Consider the following 23,213-nt stretch of genomic DNA (forward strand, 5'->3'; position numbering starts at 1 on the left):
AACAACAGTTATTTAAAGCCAAATATATAAAACATATTATCATACAAGTGAGGGGTAATAAAGTAATTTTAACTATTATTTGTTAAAAATAATCTGTCACTAAATGGGACTGACTCTCAAGGCTTCCCCAGCGGAGTCGCCATCTGTCGCCACCGGCCCGAAACGGCCTTTCGGCATTCGCGAAGGATGGTTGGACTCGTTTATTTGTTTAAAAATAGTGGATTGCTAGAATGACTTATTCTCAAACTGAGACCTCGTCAAACGAGCAATTTTATTAAAAGGCTCACTAATCCATATTAATCCCAAGCGGGACCCTCCATGGATTAGAGGTTTTCATAAAAGGAGGGTTCGTGGAGTCGCCACCAATGTTTTACTCAAAACATTGGAAAAAGGGATAAGGCAATTGATTTAAAAATCAACTTTGGCCACTACAACCAGAGTTGGGTAAGGGAGTCGGTTACGCGTGGGGAAGGTGTTAGCACCCCACAGCGCCCCTTTCGGGTTCCCTATGACAGATTATTTTCTAAAATAACAGCGTAAAATTACTAAATTACCCCTATTTATTCTAAACAATTATGAATTGACTATCTACATGATGACAGTTTAAATATGAACACAGAAAGCAGTAAAAGGAAGGATTGAAGGGAAACCTCTTGAAGCGTGCTTTTTATAAAAAATGAACTGGGAAGCGTTTTGGCGTTCCCTCGCTCTACAAGCCCGCTCCTCGCTCTCCTAGAACAAAATTTTAACTAAGGGAATCAAAGAGATTTCCCCTCGACTAGGTTCGATCCTCAAGCAAAATGGCTCGGGGCTCAAGAACTTCGTCGGATCAACTCTCCGAGTGATTTCTAGGGCAGAACACTGCTCAAAAACCCCAGAATACTCAAGGAGAGGGTTCAAACTATGTTGAAAAGTGTGGTAGGACGTCCAAATGGCCTCCTATTTATAGGAATGGGCCTCAATACGGCCTACAGGGGCAATACGGCCGTATTGAAATTTTTGAACTTCAATACGGTCGTATTGAAGTTCAATACGGCCGTATTGAAGTTCAGAAATTTCAATACGGCCGTATTGAATTCAATACGGCTGTATTGAAGCTTCAATACGGCCGTATTGATTCCAGTACGGCCGTATTGAAGTTTCAGAAACTTCAATACGCCGTATTGAGTTCACTGTGGCCATATTGAAGCTTCAATACGGCCGTATTGGGGTTCAGTACGGCCGTATTGGGCTTTTTCCCTCCACTTCTTTATTTTGAGCTATTCTAAGACCTCTAGACCTACAGAGAACCCTCCTAGGGCCTTCGAGGAGTCCTTCTGGCTGATTATCCTTCAGTCTTCGAGAGTCTTCAAGCTTTATTTCCGACCCGGACAATTTTAGGGGTCTACAATCCTTTATCACTTGTGAAGGAGATAAAGGATGAAGTACAAACTTCTTTTCTTTATGAGTGAAAGTTATTTCATTGGTGAGGTCATTATGCATGGTTTTCTTGTCAAATTGCCATGACCTTCCCAACAAAATATGGCAACCCTCCATTGAAACTATGTCACATACCACATGATCTTCATAGTTACCAATGCAAAACTTGAGTTTCACTTGTTTATCTACAATGATATCCTCATCTTCATCTAAGCAATGAAGTTGATAAGGTTTGGGATGGGGAATTGGAGTGAGATCTAGCTTCTAAACCAACCTTGTGCTACAACAGTTGCAACATGAACCACTATCTATAATGAGAGAACAAGTTTTATCTAAAATCTTACACCTTGTGTGAAAAGTGTTCTCTCTTTGTGAAATATGAGATTCATTAGGTTGACTTCCTAGAAGCCTTCTAATCATCAACAATTGACCATCATAAGGATAAGCTCTTTCAACTTGATGGTCTTCTTCACTAGTCTCACTGTCACTTGAAGTAGTAGCACTAGATTCATCATGATTACTATAAATGTCTTGTCCTCTTAAAATTATGATTTTCTTGTTTAGAAATTGAGAAGCTATATGACCTCTTTCAAGACATTTAAAGCATTTGATTTCACTAGATTTACTACTAGAAGTGATAAAATTTTTATTTTTCTCTTTTTCTTTGTCTTTCTCTTTTTCTTGACCTTTGCTAAAATTTTTAGAAGAGTCATATTAGAAAACTGACCTTCCCTCTTGTAGTCCTTCTTGACATAAGAGCTAGAGTGAGATTTATCTTTCTTAAAAAAATTTTTTCTCAAATATTGTTGTTCCACCCTTATACAAAGTTGGACCAAGTCATCAAGGTCGGAGTAACTCAACTTTATCCCTTATGTCAAAATTAAGTCCACTTAAAAATCTTGCAATGGTCAACCTTTCCTCTTCCCTTATTCCAGCCCTCATTAAATACAACTCCATTTTTTGCCTATACTCCTCCACACTCAAGTTCTTTTGTTGGAATCTTTGGAGCTTATCCATAAGCTCCCTACTATAATAATAAGGTATATGCCTTCTTCTCATAACACTCCTTAAATCATTCCAATATTCTATTGGAGGATCATTATGGAGTCGCCTTTCTCTAACCAAGGCTGTCCACCAATACATAGCTTGTCCTTGGAAAGCTAAGATGGCCAAGGGAACTTTTCTTTCTTGCCCTACTTGGTGACAAGTGAAGATTTGCTCCACTTTCATTTCTCAATCCATGTAAGCATCCACATCTTCTTTTCCATGGAAAGGAGAGAGATCAACTGGTGATTCCCTAACCTTTGGCTCTCTAATTATTCTCCTAGGTGTAGGTTGGTAGTACTCATCAACATTCAAACTTCCTACATCCTCTTGGCTTGTGGAGCCATGGGAACTTTTATGACTTTTATTTTTCTTTAGCTTTTCCAAAAGTTTTGCCTCTTGTTGCTTAATCTTGTGTATTTCCTCCTCAAGAGCAACAAGTTGTACTTCTCTTTCAATCTTTTCTTTTTCTTTAAGAAGTACATCTTGTTTCCTCCAAAGTTTTAGTGATTCAACCTCCTTAACAATTTGAGAAAAACTTTTAGGAGATTCTAAATCACTATCACCTTGAGATGGATTACTCATGATTAAGCAAAGAGATTTTATATGCTATGCAAAACGAAATTTTTTTTTTATCTTTTCTAGGAATAAGACTAGCACTTGGAGATCTAAGTGTACAAATTGCACTATCAAGGGAGGTGAGCTACTAAGAGCCACTTAATAACCAAGCCTTTTCAAGTAGAAATCACTAAACCTCCTTATGGTAATCTCAATTCCACAAAACTTTTCACAAATGTTTAAAGATTTATGATTTTCACAATTGTTTTTGAATTCAACTAAACGTGAACAACTTAAAAACTACACATTCTAGTCGAATTAACAAAGTAAAACAAGCAAACCAATTGAAACAAATCAAAGGAGCAAATGTCAAGCAACTAGTCGGATTTCCCTAAGTGGAAGCTTGAAACATATGAAATTTTTAAGCCACTTCCACTAGATCTACACGTGAGTGATCTATAAAGGATTAGATATACCTGACCAGCTTCTTAATACTCCTTCCAAGCTATTACAATTTGATTGAATTTAAAGAAATTGCAAGAAAATTAAACTAGCCTAAAACAGAATTTTGTGACGGATTTGGAGACCACTTTAGTGACGGATTTGACAACCAATTTTCCAGCAATAGTTTTATTGCTTCAATCCGCCACTTTCCTTGATCTTTTGATGCTTTTAGAACCTGCACAATCAACATAAAAAATTGGTGAAAGTAGGTTGCTCACAATGATGATAGGAAGGATCACTCTTGTGAAGGAAAATTTAGAAGTCTAGGTCACTAGTGTATGTCAAATTTTAAGTCCTTTGGCCTTAGGTCTAGCAACAATCCTCTCCTACTCTTGTTGAGTCAATGTTTGATTCTTTAGCAAGTATTTAAGGCAACTTCCAGCACAGAAAAATTTCAAAGAAAACTTGGACAAACAATAAAAGCACAATTTGTAAAGCTTGTACCAAAATTTGAAGAAGCAAGTGTTTATGACAAGACTCAAAGATAGCCAAGGAATTAAAACTGAAAATGAAGACTCCAATATAAGCTAGCACTCAAAAGTAAAGTATTAAAAAGGATCTAGAATTGATTAAGAAAACCAAAAAGAATTAGAACAAACACCAAAGAATTTAAATCAAAACTAGTAGATCATTCACTTGAAATTTTGTTTACTTTTCTCTTCTCGGCTTTTTCTTTTGTTTTTGTTTTCTCTCTTTCTTTTTTTTTTATCTTTTGTTTTTATGGATTTAAATTGTATTTCCAGAGAAGATGATTTGCCTTTTAACACTAAAATTTCTCAAAGCAAGTGATTACAAACTGGATCTACTAGAATTGAACAATTTTCAAGTGAAAACTCAAGTTCTAGTGCACTAGTTTTAATAATGTGTTTTGGATCCTTTTGTAGTCTTCTTTTCTTTTCTTTTTCTAACTTTTTTTGATGTAATTGCTCTGTATTTTCTCTATTTTCAACAATCAATTTTTCCAGAATTTAGATCCAAAACAAATTATGCACTAGAATTAGGTTTATCACTTTAAAACTCAAAGTAACAATGATTGAATCAAAATTTTCAATGGAATATAAAATTTGAAAAATCTTTAACACAATGGAAACCTAACTCTAAGATTTCACCAATGATCTAATGATGAACATGAACTCAATGATGTAAAGAGAAAAGCACACAAGCAAAGCACATAAACAAGAATGAGTCTTGGCCAAACTCAAGTAAAAAATGACATTTTAAGGACTTCACATGACTTGACAAAAATTTAAGATTCAAAAATTGAAATCAACACATGCATATGACTCAAAATTGACCAAACAAAACAATCAAAACATCAAGGACTCAAACAATTAAAAGAATTGGCACAAGTTGATTCCTATGACATTATTGATTGCGGATTGAAAAACAAAGTGCAATCAATACTTGGATCTATGGAAAGATTGATTTCATAAAATTATAGATCCCAGAAGGAAACTCAATTGTGACAAATTTAAACACACAAACACAAGATTCCAATCGGTAGAAAAGGAAGTACTTAACTCAAGAGGAAGCCATGCTCATGATACCAAAAATGATGGTGTAGGTTGGAGAAGATGATGAACTTTCTTCCTTGACCTTCACCGAACAACAAGGATCTTCTTCCTTGAGTTTGATCCGATTGAAATGAGGTAGATGAAGAACTTGATGCAAGAAGAAGATGATCCTAGGCTACGGATGGAAGCATCCAAGCTTGAGAATCAAAGGATTGCTCACTCTCAAGTTTAGGAATGGAGGATTTCCTAGAACTAAAGCTAAGCAAGTTTCGGTGTCTTTTGAAGAGAATTTGGCTGAAGAAAAATTCAGAAGTCTCATATAAGTAAAAGTGATTACAAGAAAGAAGGAGTCAAGCTTATATAGGGTCAGCTAAGAAAAAAATTGGCACCAAGGTACAAGCACCACATGTGGCGCCAAGATTTGAATTCAAATTTGAAATTTGAATTCAAATCTCCACTCCCATGTGCATTGCCATAAACCTAGGTGCTAACATGCATCTCAGTTTAATTGAAGAAGCATTTAAGGTTGAATTTAAGTCACACATTTTCAGCCACAAGTGGCGCCATCCATGTGACTCAAATGCAACTTAAATGCATTCCAAATTAAACCTAGTTTAGCCTAATCACCCTAGTTAAGTTTTCCTCCAATATTTCTATTTTAATGACCTAAATACAATGGTCAATCAAATACAATGGAAAGGAAAAATTACAAGAATGAAAATGAGCCCAATATTGGGTATCAAAAGCCCAAAGGCCCATAAAGCCTAAAACTAGGCCCAATAAGCCTAAAGCCCAAACATCCTAATTATCTAAGGTCCATAATACAAGACCAAAACAATATGAAGTCTTGCACTACTAACATGCAATAAAGAGATGGTCAGTCATGTAAAGCCCCAGTGAGTAGCAGCCTAGGCCCACCAAGCCCATTGAGCCCACTAAGCTCTGAAGTAGTCAAATCTTCAAGTAGTCTTCTAGCCATAGCTCTAGTGGTTGGACCCTTGGTCCATGCTCTTCCATCACATACTTCATTCACAATTTCATCTTTGCACTTGCTATATTTAACATATATCAAATCAATACTATGATGTTACAATGTGTTCTAATGATATAGCAAGGTGATGACATAATTCTCATTGAATTTGGTTAACTTCGACATACAACTCTTCGTAGATAGAAACTTCACAATTCAACGCTAGTGATATAAGAAATATTTCATGGTTAATGATTAGTATAAGCACATTTTTAAGCTTATCCATTTGCTAATATCATAACACTTAAAATGAAATAATAATTTAAAGAAATTGTATGCACTCTTCTACAATATTCTAAAATTGTTGGATGCCCTATGTGCCTTTATTAATTTTCAAATGTCAAGCAAGGTATGTTTATTTTAGGCGAGATCTCAATCTTGAATTTGCCATATATATAATTTCATGGTATATAGTGGTGACATGATAGCATCCAACACAACTTATTGTTATAAAACATTTATTCCTTCACACTATAAATCATTAATATTGAGACAAACCAATAATAAGATAATCATCTAGGCAAAGCAAGTAAAAGAATGAAGTACCTGATATGAAAACACTTGCGAAATTGAGAAATGGAATTCTTGCCCAATTTTTGTTGAAAGTATTTCACTATATTCAAATACTTTATATCCTTTTCCATTATCTAATAAAGTCATGGTCATTATATTTTGCCTTCCTTATGCAATTGTTCCTGTATTTTGTCTTAGGCATCAAGGCAAAACAATATAAGCATATATTAAGAGATAAATTGAGTAAAATGATCATAATGAATTAATTAAAGAGTTTATCACTTAATTGGTTATCATGTCCAAGTCATGAGAGAATCTTATGATCTAAAAGAGGAAGAACGAAAGGATCCACAACAGCGCAATCAAACCAGTAATCCCAGCCCAATTGAATAGAAATACATAAGCCCATATTGTACAGTTTTTACCTTTTCCTGATACAGCTGTATATTCTGTTAGGTAGTACATTCTGTATTGTATTTAGGTGTTCCAACACCTCACCCTCTGCTGCAATTTTCTGTTATTCTTTTTTGTCCCTTCATAGGCAATGGGTTGTATATAAATATACTGCTTTGCTTTCATGAATATACAAGAAAGAGAAGAAATCATTTTCTCAATCATTGATTCACAACCTTTGTCTACCATTTGTTTTGCTCTCTTTTATGGTATCAGAGCTCCAAATCTTGGAGCCCTGCTAATACCTTCCCTTCTTCATCATGTCTGAAGTTCACTCTGAAACTGAAACCACCTCCAATGGTGGTAATGTAGATCCTAGTCTTCCAGCCCATTTCACATTCATCGTAGTGGGTCCAGTTCCGTTACCATTACCCCTATTCTCACGACTCAAACTACCATTCCTGGTCCCATACCATCCGTATAGCCTTAATCTCTAAAAACAAGATGGGTTTTCTCACCGGTGCTATCGCCGAACCTGCTGCTACTGATCCTTTGCACACTCCATGGGAACGTTGTAATACTTTAATCATGTCTTGGCTCCGTAACTCTCTATCTCCATCTATTGCACAAAGTGTCATCTATTTTGAAAGTGATGCTACTATCTAGATTGATCTTAAAGATCGCTTTTCTCAGATTGATCTTCTCCGTATTGCAGAACTCCAAGAAGAAATATCTAGCATAAAGCGAGGTTCCCGTCCTATCTCTAAATACTACACATCTCTCAAATCTCTCTGGGAGGAGCTTGATAATTATCGCCCCTTCCCAGATTGCCAGTGTTCTGCCAAGACATATCATCAACAGGACTTTATTATCGAGTTTCTCAAAGGATTGGAGGACGGCTTTTCTGTTGTTCGTTCCCAAATCCTTCTTATGGACCCTTTGCCGCCAATATCCTGTGTTTTCGCTATGGTTGTGCAACAGGAGCGTCAACACTTGCTTCCCAATGGAGAGGAAGAACCAAATGCCTTCATTAACTCCGGATTCACCTTTTCCGGCAAGGGATGTAGCGGTAAAGTTCCTCCCGGAGGTCTTATAGGAAACAACACACACAATGCTTCCAACAAGAAGTGTGTGTACTGCCACCGTACCAGCCACACTGTTGAAATGTGCTATGGCAAGCATGGGTACCCACCGGGTCATCCATGATATTCAGGTCATCCTCATTTTAATCCACGTGATGGCACACCCTCTACCAACAGTGTGGCTCAAGAGACTAGTAACAATGAATACAACACTTCTGTTGTTGAAGGATCCTCCTCCAATGGGTCCGGATTTCACTTGACTCAGGCCCAATATCAAACCTTAATCAACCTCCTCCAGCCACAGCCTTCTGATACTGATGGTACAACCTTTGTCCAGACCTCACGGGCCAACATCACCCAAGTGTCTTCACCAACAGGCCCAATACATGCTTCTAACTCTAAGCTTGGTATTTCGTCATATAGTCATCATTTTTTATCCAATATACACACTGTCCCTATCACACACTCACAAAATAATATTCCTTGGATTATTGATTCTGGGGCAACTGATCATATTACCTCCTCTTTAGATTCCTTTTTTAATTATTCTAAAATCAAACCTGTCCAAATCAATTTACCCAATGGTGCTGTTGTCTTTGCATATTTTTTGGGCTCTGTTCAATTCTCCCCAAATTTTATAATTCATAATGTCCTTTTTGTTCCCAATTTTAACTTTAATTTGCTCTCTATTTCTAAACTTATTCTTTCTCAAAATTATTTTCTCACCTTTTCTAATGTCCATTGTTATATACAGGAAATAGGGTCATTGAAGACAATTGGTTTGGGTAAATTGAAACAAGGCCTTTATCACTTGGACATCAACAAGCATGCGAGTTTGACGTCACCTAAAGCCTCCTTCATCAGTCATTTCACGACCTCTCCTATCAACAACACCAATCTTTGGCATTTTAGGCTAGGACACCTTTCCAGAAAATGTCTCAATATTTTACACATGAATTTTCCTTTTATTTCTAAACATGTTGATGATGATTGTGACATTTTCCATTTAGCTAAACAAAAATGTTTGTCATATTCCCCAAGTATTAATAGATCTTGCAATTTGTTTGATTTAATTCATATGGATATTTGGGGACCTTTTTCTACACCCTCTTTTCATAGTCATAAATATTTCTTAACTATCGTTGATGATTTTAGTCATTTTACATGGGTTGTCTTATTAAAATCAAAGGGGGAAGTCCAAAAACATATTCGAAATTTTATTGCCTTAATTGAAAATCAATTTCATACCACCATTAAGTGTATTCGTTCTGACAATGGGCCTGAATTTTTTCAAAGAGATTATTTTTCATCAAAGGGCATTTTACATCAAACAAGTTATGTTTATACCCCCAACAAAATGGACGCGTCGAGAGAAAACATCAACACATTCTCAATGTGGCTAGGGCCCTCATGTTTCAATCTAACCTTCCTAAACATTTTTGCTCTTATGCTATTAAACATGCAGTTTTCTAATAAATCGTGTTTCCCTCACCTGTTATTAAAAATAAAACCCCTTTTGAATTATTGTATAAAGAACCTCTTCATTTTTCTGATTAAAATTTTTGGTTGTCTTTGCTATGCATCAACAAATCCTTCTCGCCAAAAATTTGATGCCCGCTCTAGACGTGGAATTTTTTTTGGCTTCCAAACAGGAACCAAAGGCTGTCATTTTTGACATCAACAGCAAAGAAATTTTTGTATCACGTAATGTCACATTCAATGAGACATTTTTTCCTTTTTCACCATCCTGTCCAGCTTCACAATCCACTACCAATACACCACCTGACCATGACACCAGCCCAATTCATAATCACACCCTCCCAGAACATGAAATAGACTATTCCCACCACCCTCCCTTTGAGTCACCCACTCATCAAGATCCATTCGACTCTGTGGACCCCACTATTAGTCCTACTTTACCTTTTCCATCACATACCAGCAACTCTCTCTCACCACACCATCAACTCTCTCCCTCATCACCATCATCAAATTCCCCCCCACCTCTGCCGCGATATTCCACCCGTGTCACTACTCGCCCACGCTATCTTGCTGATTATTATTGCAACACTTCTTTAAGTGATTTGGCCATTGTTCCAACGGATTCTAACCAATCCCCTTCAAAGATCCTATATCCTATCCAGTCCGTCGTTGCTTATTCTCACTTGTCTTCTCCTCACTCTCACTTTCTGATGTGTCTTAATAAAGAGGAAAAACCTAAGACGTATCAAGAGGTTGTTACCCAACCTTGTTGGCAAGAGGCGATGCAAGTCGAAATTACGGCCTTGAGGAAGAATGAAACATGAGACATTGTGGCCACACTTCCCTCTGTCAAACCGATCGGATGCAAATGGGTTTTCAAAATTAAGCGAAGGCCTGATGGATCTGTGGAGCGCTATAAAGCTCGCCTAGTTGCGAAAGGGTACTCACAAATTGAAGGGATTGACTACCTAGAAACTTTCTCCCCTGTCGTAAAAATGATTACAGTCAGGGTCCTTTTAGCTTTGGCATCAATCCACAATTGGGCTAGGATTACTGGTTTGATTGAGCTGTTGTGGATCCTTTCGTTCTTCCTCTTTTAGCCCCTCATGGTATAAAAGAGGAAGAACGAAAGGATCCATAATTGGGACTTGCAACAACTCGACGTCAGCAATGCTTTTCTCCACGGGGACCGTTCAGAAGATGTGTATATGGTAATTCCTCCTGGACTCTCTATTCATCCTTCTAATCATTGTTGCAAGCCTAAGAAATCACTCTACGGCTTGAAACAAGAAAGCCGCAAATGGTATGAAAAATTGTCTCTCCTATTGTTGTCTTCTGGGTATGTTCAAGCACATGCTGATTGTAACAGCCCAAGCAACCCGCATGAGGATATTGTCCGCTTTGGCCCACGGCCTCACGGTTTTGTTCTCGGGAATGGCCAACACCACCCCAAAACGCGTCCTCAAGAGTAAGGTATCCACACCCATATATATGGCATGCTTCGTTCACCTTACTAGCCGATGTGGGACTTCACAATCCACCCCCCCTCGGGGAGCCCAGCGCCCTCGCTGGCACACCTGCCCGGGTCCCGGCTCTGATACCAAATGTAACAGCCCAAGCAACCCGCATGAGGATATTGTCCGCTTTGGCCCACGGCCTCACGGTTTTGTTCTCGGGAATGGCCAACACCACCCCAAAACGCGTCCTCAAGAGTAAGGTATCCACACCCATATATATGGCATGCTTCGTTCACCTTACTAGCCGATGTGGGACTTCACACTGATCATAGTTTATTTGTTAAAGCAACTAGTTCTGCTTTCACTGCTCTCGTTGTTTACGTTGATGATATCGTGTTTACTGGAAATTGTGCTTCTGAAATTACTAATCTTAAGACCATTCTTCACTCTCATTTCCATATAAAGGATCTTGGTCAATTGAAATATTTTTTGGGAATAGAGGTGGCTCATTCTAGCAAAGGAATTTTTATATGTCAACGCAAATATTGTCTGGAGTTGATTACAGATTCTGGTCTCATCGGATGCAAAACTACTTCCACTCCAATGGATGATTCTTTGCGTCTTCATCAAGACTCCAGTGAACCTCTAGCTGATCCTTTGTCATACATATGGTTAGTAGGACGTCTCATCTATTTAACCAGCACAAGACCTGATATAGTCTTCACCACTCAACAGCTTAGTCAATTCATGGTAGCACCAACTCAGACTCATTTTCAAGCTGCCTTGAGGGTGATTCGCTATCTGAAAGGATGTCCTGGAAAAGGTTTATTTTTCAGTCACCAGTCCTCAACAAACCTTCTTGGATTCAGTGATGCTGATTGGGCTATGTGTGTTGATACACGGCGTTCAATCACTGGTTATTGTTTTTTTATTGGCAACTCTTTAGTGTCCTGGAAAGCCAAGAAGCAATCTACAGTTTCTCGATCTTCTGTAGAAGCAGAGTACATGGCACTTGCCTCTGCCACTTGTGAGCTTCAATGGCTCTCTTTCCTCCTTAGTGATTTGAGAATTCCTATTACTAAGTGTCGCCACCCGCCGAAACGGACCTTGGCATTCGCGACGATGGTCGGACTCTTATTAAGTTTGAAAAATGGTGGATTGTTAGAACGACTTATTCTCAAACTGAGACCTCATCGAGCTAACAATTTTGTTAAATGATTCTCACCAATCCATGTTAATCCCAAGCGGGACCCTCCATGGATTAGTGGTTTTCGCAAAAGGGGGTTCTTGGAGTCGCCACCAATGTTTTACTCAAAACATTGGAAAAAGATATAAGGCAATTGATTTTCACAAATCAACTTGGCCATTACAACCAGAGTCGGGTAAGGGAGTCGGTTACGTGCGAGGAAGGTGTTAGCACCTCACAACGCCCCTTTCGGGTTCCCTATGACAGATTATTTCATAAATAATAGCGTAAAGTTACTAAATTACCCCCATTTATTAGAACGATTATAAGTAAACTATCTACATGTTGAAAGTGTGCAATGCAACAATCAAAAAGCGATAAATGAAAGCGGTAAAAGAAAGGACTTGGAAAGAAACCTTTGAAGCGTGCTTTTATATATTCAAAAAGAGTTAGGAGGCTTTTTGGCGCTCCTTCCCACTACACGCTCGCTCGCTCCTTTCCCTAGAACAAATATTAACTATGGAAATCAAAGAGATTTCCCTTCGACTTGTTCGAGTCTCAAGCTTCAAGGCTCATGACTCAAGAACTTAGTCGGGTTGGCTCTCAGAGAGGTTCCTAGGGCAGAGAATAACTCAAAAACCCAAGAATCCTCAGCAAGAGGGTCCAAACGCCTGTCAAAAGTGTCGGAGGACGTGCCAATGACGTCCTATTTATAGGATTGAGGCGCAATACGGCCTGGGAGGTCAATACGGCCCGTACTGGGTTTTTGAACTACAGTACGGCCGTATTGAATTTGGTACGGCCCGTACTGAGCCATTTTTAACTACAGTACGGCCGTATTGAATTTGGTACGGCCGTACTGAAGTTCAAAAACTTCAGTACGGCCGTATTGAGTTCACTACGGCCGTATTGCAGTTCAAATGGCTCAGTACGGCCGTACTGAACCTCTAGGAGGGTGTATTGAGCTCCAATCCTCGCACACCCTTATTCTAAGCTACTCTAAGACTTCTAGACCTACAAAAAATCATCCTAGGGTCTTCCAGGAGTCCTTCCGGCTGACTTTCCTTCGGTCTTTGAGAGTCTTTGAGCTTTATTTCCGACCCGGACAATTTTAGGGGTCTACAGCTGCCCCCCCTTTACTTAGTCGAACGGCTTTTTGGTGTACCGGTTGACAAGTAAAGGAGTTGACCCAATTGCCCGGGGAGTAAGCCATCCTTTCGACTTGTAGTGTCTTCCGGTGGGAAAATTGTTGAGTGGCCTCTCCAGGTTGAGTATTAGTCGTCGCCTCTCCAGGCTCGTGCATACCTCGGTGTTTCTGACAACCTCGGTAGCGTGAGTTTGCCCTCTCCAGGGTCTGCATGCCTCCGTGTTTCTGACGATGTTGGCAGCTGCATACCTCCGTGTTTCTGACGACGAGGTAGCTGAGTACCGCCTCTCCAGGCTCGTGCATACCTCGGTGTTTCTGACAACCTCGGTAGCTGCATACCTCCGTGTTTCTGACGACGGGGTAGCTGAGTATTAGTCGTCGCCTCTCCAGGCTCGTGCATACCTCGGTGTTTCTGACAACCTCGGTAGCTGCATACCTCCGTGTTTCTGACGATGGGGTAGCTGAGTACCGCCTCTCCAGGCTCGTGCATACCTCGGTGTTTCTGACAACCTCGGTAGCTGCATACCTCCGTGTTTCTGACGACGGGGTAGCTGAGTATTAGTCGTCGCCTCTCCAGGCTCGTGCATACCTCGGTGTTTCTGACAACCTCGGTAGCGTGAGTTTGCCCTCTCCAGGGTCTGCGGTTTGCCCTCCCCAGGGTTGCATACCTCCGTCCTTCTGGTCACTTTGGTAGCGTGAGTTTGCCCTCTCCAAGAATTTGTGATGATTTTGTCTCCACAGTCCACGATGCTGCTTCGACGGTTGTTTTTGATTTTGGTGCCGCTGAGGGCTGGATAGCGCAGGGATCCGTCTAGGGGCACTACTAGAAAAATACTGTTTTACATCGCTATATTTACATCGGTTTTAGTAGAACCGATGTAAATAATAAATGCGGTGGCAAACTTGTAAATAAATAGAAAATACAAACATATTTACATCGGTTGAGAGGAGAAACGATGTAAATATGAGCATATCTACATCGGTTTTAAGATTGACCGATGTAAAAATGGAATCAGGAAGTTATTCTACATCGGTTTTTCTTATGACCGATGTAGAAGTGAGCCCCTCATCCGCAAACACGCTAGGTTAAAGCATACCCTTTCACTCAGCAACGTCCCAGCCGCCGCGAGCAACGACGAAGAGCTCAAGTGCTTCCTCCTCCTTCTTCACCGTCGCCACGTCTCGCGCTCAAGTGCGTATCGACTCCACCGTGCTCTCGATAGACTCTCCTCGTCCAACACCACTCCATCCACTTCCTTGAACCACCGCATCACCGTCCGCGATTTCCTAACCCTACACGAATCCCGCACCTTCCTCCTCGTCCTCCTCAACAACCTCCTCCTCTCCAATGCCCCCTCCCGCATTCCCCTCCTCATTTCCTAAACCCTAAATTCAAACTCTCACGCATTCTAATTCGACGATGTAGACGTCACCGAGCATGAACTCCCCACGCTCCACGCTGCCATGCGTTCCATGCTGCTCGCCGTCTCCGCCATTCTCGACCTCTGCCTTGTCAGGAAGCTCAAGGTTCACCATTTTGAGAAAGTTCTCAAGCACGACCTCTCCATCTTGAACGACCCCAAACAACGATCCAATCTCGGCAACGAAGGTTACTTCCCTCACGCCACTGACCTAATTTTTCTTATTACTCTTCAATTGTGTGATTCTCTTGTTTTTAATTTTACGCGGTGATGTTTGGAGCTTCTAATTGCGCTGTTTTGTTCTGTACCTCACTTCTTTTTTACTACTATGCTTTAGTTGTAGGTCTACATTTATTGAATTTTCCTTTTGACTAATTTTTGTGCAGAATGGGCCTTGTATGAGTAGGTTGCAGTTACTGCTATGGATTGCCAAAGTCTCGACGTTGCCAAGGTTTCGATCTAAATTGGGTTTTTTTTTCTTCTATTACTTCTTTCATTCCAAAAATATCTAATGGTGAAACTTCATTTTCTGGACCCATTTTTTTGCAATATTGATGCTATTAAAAAATCTGGACAATCGGATCATAGATTACGGGAAAGCAATCACAACACTCATAAAGACCCCAACTGTCCAAATGAAAAGAAGAATAGTGTGAACCAGCAAGGTGAACAGACCACAAAAGCTGCTACAGCCATGAGCATATATAAATTACGCATCCACCCTGCTTCTGATGAAGGGACATGCTCGAGAGACTCGGTGCAGGTTGAGACAACATTTCTTTCACAGGATTTTTTCGTTCCAGAGGCCAATTCTTCGTGGCTGTATGACCCATTTTATTTCTCTTCAGTTTAACTATTTAGTTTTTCTTTAAGGGTGTACAAATTTGAATTTTTTGTGTATTTGTATTCATGCAGGGGCAAGTTTCAGATACACTTTAGTGAGGGGATTGTAGGGACATGGGATGGGATTCAAGCTCACTTATCAAATTGTTCATCATCTATAGTTGTCAAAATGGCGTCTAGGCTTCCTAAAATAATTATACTGGAGGAACTACCTCGCTTGAGGCTTTGGCCATCCCAATTTATGGCAAGTCGAGTCACTGAAGATAATATTGGTCTCTTCTTTTACACACGTGATGATGATAGGTTTGTTGGGCATTTCTTTTGTACTAACAAGCTTGGTTTTATACCGTCTACTCATATGTATGTCTTTTTCCACCTATGTATGTTATAAACAATTAGTGGATCAGATGATCGAGAATGATTTGGAACTTAAAGGAAATGTGAATGGGATTGAGCTTTTAATTTTTCCATCTAACGTTCTTCCCGAGAGATCCCAGCGTAAGAAACTATTTTAGTTGTATATATAATTAGTTTTAACTACATTAACATTTTATGTTTATTTTTGTCTCTCTATTACTATCACTCTTCAGTGGTACTTCTTACATTCTAACTACATTAGCATGCTTTTAGCATTCATTTTTCTAATTTTTTTCCGTGTTACTTGTTATGCTTACAGGTTGGAATCGAATATTCTTCTTGTGGGGTGTATTCAGAGGACGGAAGGTGAATATCTCAGCTACCACACCAGTTTCAAATTCTCTTAAGGTATTGACAAGCGTGGAAATTCTTTACTTGCTGTTTTTGACCAACAAAGATATGTCTTTTCTATCACTTAAATATTGATTGAGACGGGATAATACTTCAAAATACTAGATGATCATATTTGTTTATGTTATATTCATATGTTGATTGTTTATGAGATTTCTCTCTAACAACCACTCCACCAAATTTACTGTTGCATAAATGCATAATACTTGTATTTCATTACTTAACTTGTCAGGTAGTCATCTGCTGTCCTCGATTGTTGTCTATTTTCTGGGTAGTGTATCGTTTATTTTAAGTTTGAGTCTCTTTTGGCCCCTTTATTCTCTGTCAGCGGTGGATGGAGAAAAATAACGGCTTTCCGATCTGGCTATATGATATTCTTTCAGAATTTATTGTATCATTCTCGTTAAAATAATATGGCCGAGTTCAAAGCAGTTGAGGTATTCTCTTCAATATTTTATGATCACCGAGGCATGTCATGGACTCAAATATCACTTTTTTTGTGTTCATGTTTTGCATCAGGCTTTAGGACTAAATAAATATGTATTTTATGACTTGTGTAGCTGTTGAATGGCTTGTTCAAGGAATGTCATCAACTTGGAGAATCACTGATTACTGAAGGGCTAATAAAATATGAAGATATACAAGAAGCCAAGTCTAGCAAAGGGGGAAGAATCATTAGAATTGGTTTGCCAGCATATTGCCTTCTCAAAGCACTCTTACGTTCTTTAAAAGCTGACTCGACCGGTATATTGATAAGTAAGTGATCACTTGCTGAAGTTCTAGTTGTCTTTTCCTCCTTTCCTCTTCCTATTTATAATTTAATTTTCTTGAATGGACAATAAAACTTTATTGTATAACCATTATGATCTAACTTAAAAGATAATTATTATAAAAGTTTTTTTTATACTCCCTTCAGTTTTAATTATAGGATCCAAGTTTTCAAATTAGTTTGATCTTTATTATGATAAGACTCAATTTATTATGTTTTTAGCATTAATTTCAAATTTATGTATTTATGAGTTCAATAAATGAGTAAAAAATTTATTTAATGTATACGTCTTTTAAAATATAAATAGTTTCCTGTTTTTTTTCTTGGAAAGTAAAAACTTTGAAAACTTATATTAAGTGTCTCTTTAATTTAGGGGTAATCGGGGAAAAAATTTTATTAACTATATAATATATATTGCATTCATTTTGGATTTCATTGCTTGTTATTCTTAACTTCTATTGTAATTTATACACCCTGTTTTCCTGGTTTGCAAGGGCTGTGTGAATGGAGGGACATTGTTGCCCGAGCAGAAGATGAATTATTTTTCCCATTTCTTGAATTTGCAGTTATTTCTACTTGCTACTTCTATTTGGTAAAATGAATTATTTTAGCATTCTTATTTTTCTTAGTTATTTCTGGCACCTTGCTGGTTTCTGCTGGCACCTTGTTGCTGGGTCATATTTTTTATTTTTTTTAAAAAATGCAATCTACATCGGTTCTCAAGAGAACCGATGTAGATTTAAGCATAAATCTACATCGGTTCTCTGGAGAACCGATGTAGATTTATGCTTAAATCTACATCGGTTTTTCAGAACCGATGTAAAAATGTATACATTTTCTACATCGCTCTATTCTACATCGGTTTTAGAACCGATGTAAATGCCTTTAGAGAACCGATGTAAAATATGTATCTTGTAGTAGTGGGGATGTGCAGTTACTCATAGGTTCTTGTGTTCCAACTTTCCATTGCGTAGTTGGTGCCCACTGGGGAAATTCTGATTCCTTGGGGATGTAGACACAAAGATGCTCTTTCTGATGTGAGCGGTGCCTTATGGTTGGCTGACGTCCTTTCGACGTTGGTGGAGTATCCCGGTTATCCTTATTCGGGTGACTCTTTTGATTTTCTGGTTTTGTTGCCTCTGCGTAGGCTGTTATCCGCTGGGGGATTCTGTTGTGATTTTGATTGGCCTCTTCTGTTAGGCAGATTATCTTGACGTTCGGTTTTTTGGTTGAATACCAAATTCCGCTTGGGGAATGGGTATTGATCTTTTTGGATTTTCCTTTTTTTGGAGGAGTGCCTCTGAGTAGGCGAATGGGGATTGAGGATCTTATGTATCCCAGAGTATTATTTAGAAAGCCTCTTCAGGCTTAGCTTCACTCGTCGCTCGAGTTGGAAAGCTACCTTCCACTGAGGAAGTCTAAGTCCTTTGACTCGGATATTTTGTTTGGATGATCATGCTTCCATTGGGGAATCTTGCTGATCTTGCTCTGATAGCTTTCACTGGGAATTCAGCCCAAGAGTGCAAGCTGAGATGTCTCTGGGGAGTATTATTTCGGCAAGCCTCTCCAGGCTCAATTATTTTGTTGGATTGTTTGGATTTTCTGAATTTTTGCCTTTTGTCGATTTTCGGCTTTTCCTGTTGGCTGCTGTCATACACAAGAAATTTTTTCTATTTTTTCTATTTTATGCGACTGCCTTATGATAAGGTCTTTGAATGTGCAACTAATGTGTGTGTGATGCACAAAATGCAAGTTTAATCATTTTGTTAATGTTTTTAGAAAAATGAATGGCTCTCCCTATCCTCCTCTTCTTGGAGGAATTTCTGTCGTCGATGTGAGGGAGGATTTCTGTGAGCCTCTTACGCAGGAGATTACGGATTTTATAGGAACCCCTCCAACTTTCTTTATTGACCGATTATTAAAGGAATTTCGTACAATTTTTAAGAAACACCAATTTAGAGGCATAATCACATGGTCAAGAGAAGAGAAATGAATAGATATTTTATTGATATTCACAAATGTTTTTACAGAAAGATATACAAAAGGAATTTCTGAAGAATGGCTGGCCAGGGTAGGCTATATACATTGGGCTTAACAATTATATCTGTAATTGTTGCTCTTACGTTCCCCTAATTGCTTCGGGTGAGATGCCTGAGTCAGGAGTGTAGATACTGCAAGATGCTTGCTTCTAGAAGATAATCACTTGAATCGCCTTTCGGTTTTCGATTCGAGTGATCGTTGCTTGCTTTGTTTTTGTGTCTTATTCTTTTGCCCCTAATTTTTGCCTAGGACGTATCCTAGCGGGGATAAATTCGCCTTTGTTTTGCCTAGTACCCTTGTACTGGCGGGCTTTTTATTTTGCCCTAACTTTTGCCTAGGACGCCGTTTTCGGGTTTTCATCCTAGCGGGCCTATGCAAGCAACGTCTTCAAGCATAGTACTTCTTTACCACGTCAGCGTTGACTGGGTATCGAAGTTCTTCTCCATCCATGTCCGTGAGGATCAATGCTCCTCCTGAGAAGGCTCGCTTCACCACGTATGGTCCTTCGTAATTCGGGGCCCACTTTTCGATTTTGTCCTTTTGAGCTGGTAGCAACTTCTTCATTACCAGCTCTCCCTCATGGTAGACTCGAGGGTGGACTTTCTTGTCAAAAGCCTTTTTGATCTTCCTCTGATAGGCTTGACCATGGCATATGGCGTTCAGCCGTTTCTCTTCGATAAGATTCAACTGGTCGTATCGGCTTTGAACCCATTCTGCCTCGGAAAGTTTTGCTTCCATGATTACCCTTAGAGAAGGTATCTCGACTTCGACAGGTAGAACTGCCTCCATCCCATAGACGAGGGACAATGGAGTAGCTCCTGTAGATGTGCGTACTGAAGTCCTATAACCATGAAGAGCAAAGGGTAACATCTCATGCCAGTCTTTAAATGAGACAACCATCTTTTGCACTATTTTCTTAATGTTTTTATTGGCTGCCTCGACTGCCCCATTCATCTTTGGCCGATATGGGGAAGAGTTGTGGTGTTGAATCTTGAATTCCTGGCACAGTTCTTCCACCATTTTGTTATTCAAATTAGATCCATTATTAGTGATGATTTTATCGGGAATACCGTATCTGCATATAATGTTCTTCCTGATGAAGGATGTTACCACCTTTCGGGTCACATGAGCATACGATGCCGCTTCTACCCATTTGGTGAAGTAGTCAATGGCCACAAGGATGAATCTATGTCCATTGGATGCTTTCGGCTCGATGGGTCCAATAACATCCATGCCCCACATTGCAAATGGCCAAGGTGAAGCCAATACATTGAGTGAAGTTGGTGGGACATGAATGTTGTCGGCGTATGCTTGACATTTATGGCATTTTCGCACGTACTGGTAACAATCCCTTTCCATGGTCGACCAGTAGTATCCCGCCCTGAGGATCTTTTTAGCCATTGCAGGCCCGGGGATATGGGTACCGAAAACCCCCTCATGTACTTCTTTGATCATATTTTGAGCTTCGACTTGGTCTATACATCTCAACAAGACCGAGTCATAATTTTTCTTGTAGAGGGTTTCACCGACTAGCAGAAATCCCATGGCCCTTCTTCGGATATGCTTCTTGTCATTGTCGTTGGCCGCATCAGGATATTCCCCTTTTGTCAAATATTGCTTGATATCATGGAACCATGGACAATTATCGACAGCTTCATCTATCAGAAGGCAGAACGCTTGCTTATCGTGCCGCCGGATATTGATGATGGGCATTTCATGCTCCTTATCCAAGGCGAACATCGACGAGAGTGTAGCAAGAGCGTCGGCAAACTGATTCTCCTCCCTTGGAATGTATTCAAAGACGACACTTTGGAAGGAATGTGTCAAATCTTTGATGTGCTCAACATATGGTATCAGTTTAGGATTTCGGACTTCCCAATCACCTCGTAGTTGGTAGATGACTAGGGCCGAATCACCAAACACTTTGAGTTTTAAGATACCATTGTTGATGGCTGCTTGGATTCCCAACGCGCAAGCCTCGTATTCAGCCATGTTGTTTGTACAATCGAAGTTGAGTCTTGCCGTTATGGGAATGTATTTTCCTTGTGGAGAGATTAGCACTGCGCCAATCCCTCGTCCAAGCATGTTGGAGGCTCCATCAAAATACATGGTCCATGCATCATCTTTTGGTTTTTCATGTTGTAGATTCATTATATCCTCATCGGGGAAATCATCCTGAAGGGATTGGTAGTCGTTGGTTGGCCCGTGTGCTAGGTAATCCGCTAGGGTACTGCCCTTGATGGCCTTTTGTGTGACATGTATGATGTCAAATTCTGATAACTGTACTTGCCATCGGGCAATCTTCCCAGTGATTATTGGTTTTTCGAACACGTACTTAATTGGATCCATTTTGGAAACCAGCCAAGTAGTATGCCTAATCATATACTGCCTGAGCCGCTGTGTTGCCCATGCTAACGCACAGCACGTCTTTTCTAATGGCGTGTAGCGGGTCTCATAGTCGAGAAATTTCTTGCTCAGGTAGTAGATGGCTCGTTCTTTCTTTCCTGTTTCATCTTGTTGTCCTAGCACAACTCCCATGGACTCATCAAGCACGGTTAAGTAGAGGATTAATGGTCTTCCCTCGACAGGTGGCACCAATACTGGTGGATTGGCCAAGCACTGTTTGATCTTGTCGAAAGCTTGTTGACAATCCTCATTCCAAGATTCGGAATGATTCTTGCGCAACAGCCTGAATATTGGTTTGCACGTGTCAGTCAACTGTGCGATGAACCTTGCGACATAGTTCACCCTGCCGAGGAATCCTCTTATCTCTTTCTCGGTCTTAGGAGGAGGCATTTCCATTATTGCCTTCACTTTATCGGGGTCCACCTCTATGCCTTTCTTGCTGACGATGAACCCGAGAAGCTTACCCGACCGAACTCCGAAAGTACACTTAGCCGGATTTAGCTTAAGCTGATAATTGCGAAGCCGGCTGAATAATTTTCTCAAATATTGGGTATGGTCCATTTCGTCCTTCGACTTTGCGATCATGTCGTCCACGTATACTTCGATTTCTTTGTGGATCATGTCGTGGAATAACATCACCATCGCTCGTTGGTAGGTGGCACCCGCATTTTTGAGTCCAAAAGGCATCACCCTGTAGTAGAAAGTACCCCAGGATGTAATGAAGGAAGTTTTCTCGCGGTCTTGCTCATTCATCTTGATTTGGTTGTACCCAGAGTACCCATCCATAAAGGAATAGAGTGTGTTCGTGGCTGTATGATCCACCAGTGTATCGATGTGAGGTAAGGGAAAATCGTCCTTTGGACTGGCACGATTCAGATCCCTGTAGTCAACACAAACTCTAACCTTTCCATTCTTTTTAATGACTGGCACGATGTTAGCCAGCCATTCGGGATACTGAGATACAACCAAGAATCCCGCATCTAATTGCTTTTCTACCTCCTCCTTGATCTTTGAAGACCACTCGGGCTTGATTCGTCGGAGCTTTTGTTTGACGGGTCGAAACCCTTCTTTCAACGGTAACTTGTGCTCGACGATGTTAGAGTCCAAACCGGGCATATCATGATACGACCATGCAAATACGTCCTTATATTCCCTTAGCAATTGGATCAATTGCGTCCTTATTTCATCACTGATATGGGTCCCAATGTTGACCTCTTTTATCTCTTGGCCTTGTCCCAAATTCACGGTCTCCAATTTTTCTTGATACGGTTGGAGTAGGCGAGCTTCTTGTTCTAGCAGTCTTTGCAGATCCGGAGAGATGGTCTCCTCGTCACTGTCCAACTCAACCCATTCATCCTCGACTTTCGGATCCCGGTCGGAGCGAATAATCACAGACATAATTGTTTTATTGGTTCTGTTTTTGGTTTAGAATTATTAATGTTAATGAGAGAAAGAGAGAAAAGAACAAATGAGAGAATGATATGTGAAAAATGCCTCTTTATTGATATGTATGAAAAACTGTACAAAAAACCCTTATTCACATGAAAAGGGTCTCATGATCTCGGGTACGGATCATGAGTCCCAAAAAGAAAAGAAAAATGTGGAGGGGCCCTATCGTGGCTTGCTCTTCTCTCTACTCC

At 39.9% G+C, this 23,213-nt stretch overlaps 3 protein-coding genes across 15 annotated transcripts in view; all 3 read left to right on the forward strand.

Moving 5' to 3' along the window:
- LOC109793152 (UTP--glucose-1-phosphate uridylyltransferase 2-like) overlaps positions 1-9,160 on the forward strand; it is a 37,936-nt gene extending 28,776 nt beyond the window's left edge. For both annotated transcript variants that reach the window (XR_014434341.1, XM_083075990.1), the window contains exon 13: positions 8,812-9,160. The gene's annotated coding sequence lies outside the window, so the exon portion shown is untranslated. The remainder of the gene's footprint in view (positions 1-8,811) is intronic.
- Positions 7,480-8,181, forward strand: LOC145950662 (uncharacterized). Its single transcript, XM_083062197.1, has 2 exons — positions 7,480-7,576; positions 7,691-8,181. The coding sequence occupies exons 1-2, from the start codon at positions 7,480-7,482 to the stop codon at positions 8,179-8,181; spliced, it is 588 nt and encodes a 195-aa protein (XP_082918323.1).
- A 4,660-nt stretch (positions 9,161-13,820) lies between the features above and the next one.
- Positions 13,821-17,755, forward strand: LOC145949293 (ASI1-immunoprecipitated protein 2-like). 12 transcript variants are annotated; one of them, XM_083075987.1, is made up of 8 exons: positions 13,821-14,935; positions 15,134-15,198; positions 15,336-15,510; positions 15,663-15,893; positions 15,990-16,088; positions 16,267-16,355; positions 16,919-17,114; positions 17,622-17,755. In XM_083075987.1, exons 4-8 carry the CDS (start codon positions 15,884-15,886, stop codon positions 17,726-17,728), a joined length of 501 nt encoding a protein of 166 aa, XP_082932113.1. In that variant the 5' UTR covers positions 13,821-14,935; positions 15,134-15,198; positions 15,336-15,510; positions 15,663-15,883; the 3' UTR covers positions 17,729-17,755. The 12 variants fall into 12 exon arrangements, 4 of the variants coding, with proteins under 4 accessions (XP_082932113.1, XP_082932112.1, XP_082932114.1 ...); XM_083075986.1 differs by having other exon boundaries at positions 13,843-14,935; positions 15,336-15,569; XM_083075988.1 differs by having other exon boundaries at positions 13,843-14,935; positions 15,336-15,569; positions 15,998-16,088.
- Positions 17,756-23,213: the final 5,458 nt, after the last annotated feature.

Source organism: Cajanus cajan, chromosome 1 (genome assembly GCF_000230855.2).
Source record: "Cajanus cajan strain Asha chromosome 1, NIPB_CcT2T_4, whole genome shotgun sequence".
Taxonomy (NCBI): Eukaryota; Viridiplantae; Streptophyta; class Magnoliopsida; order Fabales; family Fabaceae; genus Cajanus; species Cajanus cajan.

Coding starts and splice junctions, on each gene's coding strand:
- LOC145950662 (XM_083062197.1), top strand. CDS start 7,480: ATGGGTTTTCTCACCGGTGCTATCGCCGAACCTGCTGCTACTGATCCT. Junction 7,577..7,690: donor TTTAATCATGTCTTGGCTCC/GTAACTCTCTAT, acceptor TCCGTATTGCAG/AACTCCAAGAAGAAATATCT.
- LOC145949293 (XM_083075978.1), top strand. CDS start 15,146: ATGAGTAGGTTGCAGTTACTGCTATGGATTGCCAAAGTCTCGACGTTG. Junction 15,199..15,335: donor AAAGTCTCGACGTTGCCAAG/GTTTCGATCTAA, acceptor ATCGGATCATAG/ATTACGGGAAAGCAATCACA. Junction 15,570..15,662: donor GAGGCCAATTCTTCGTGGCT/GTATGACCCATT, acceptor GTATTCATGCAG/GGGCAAGTTTCAGATACACT.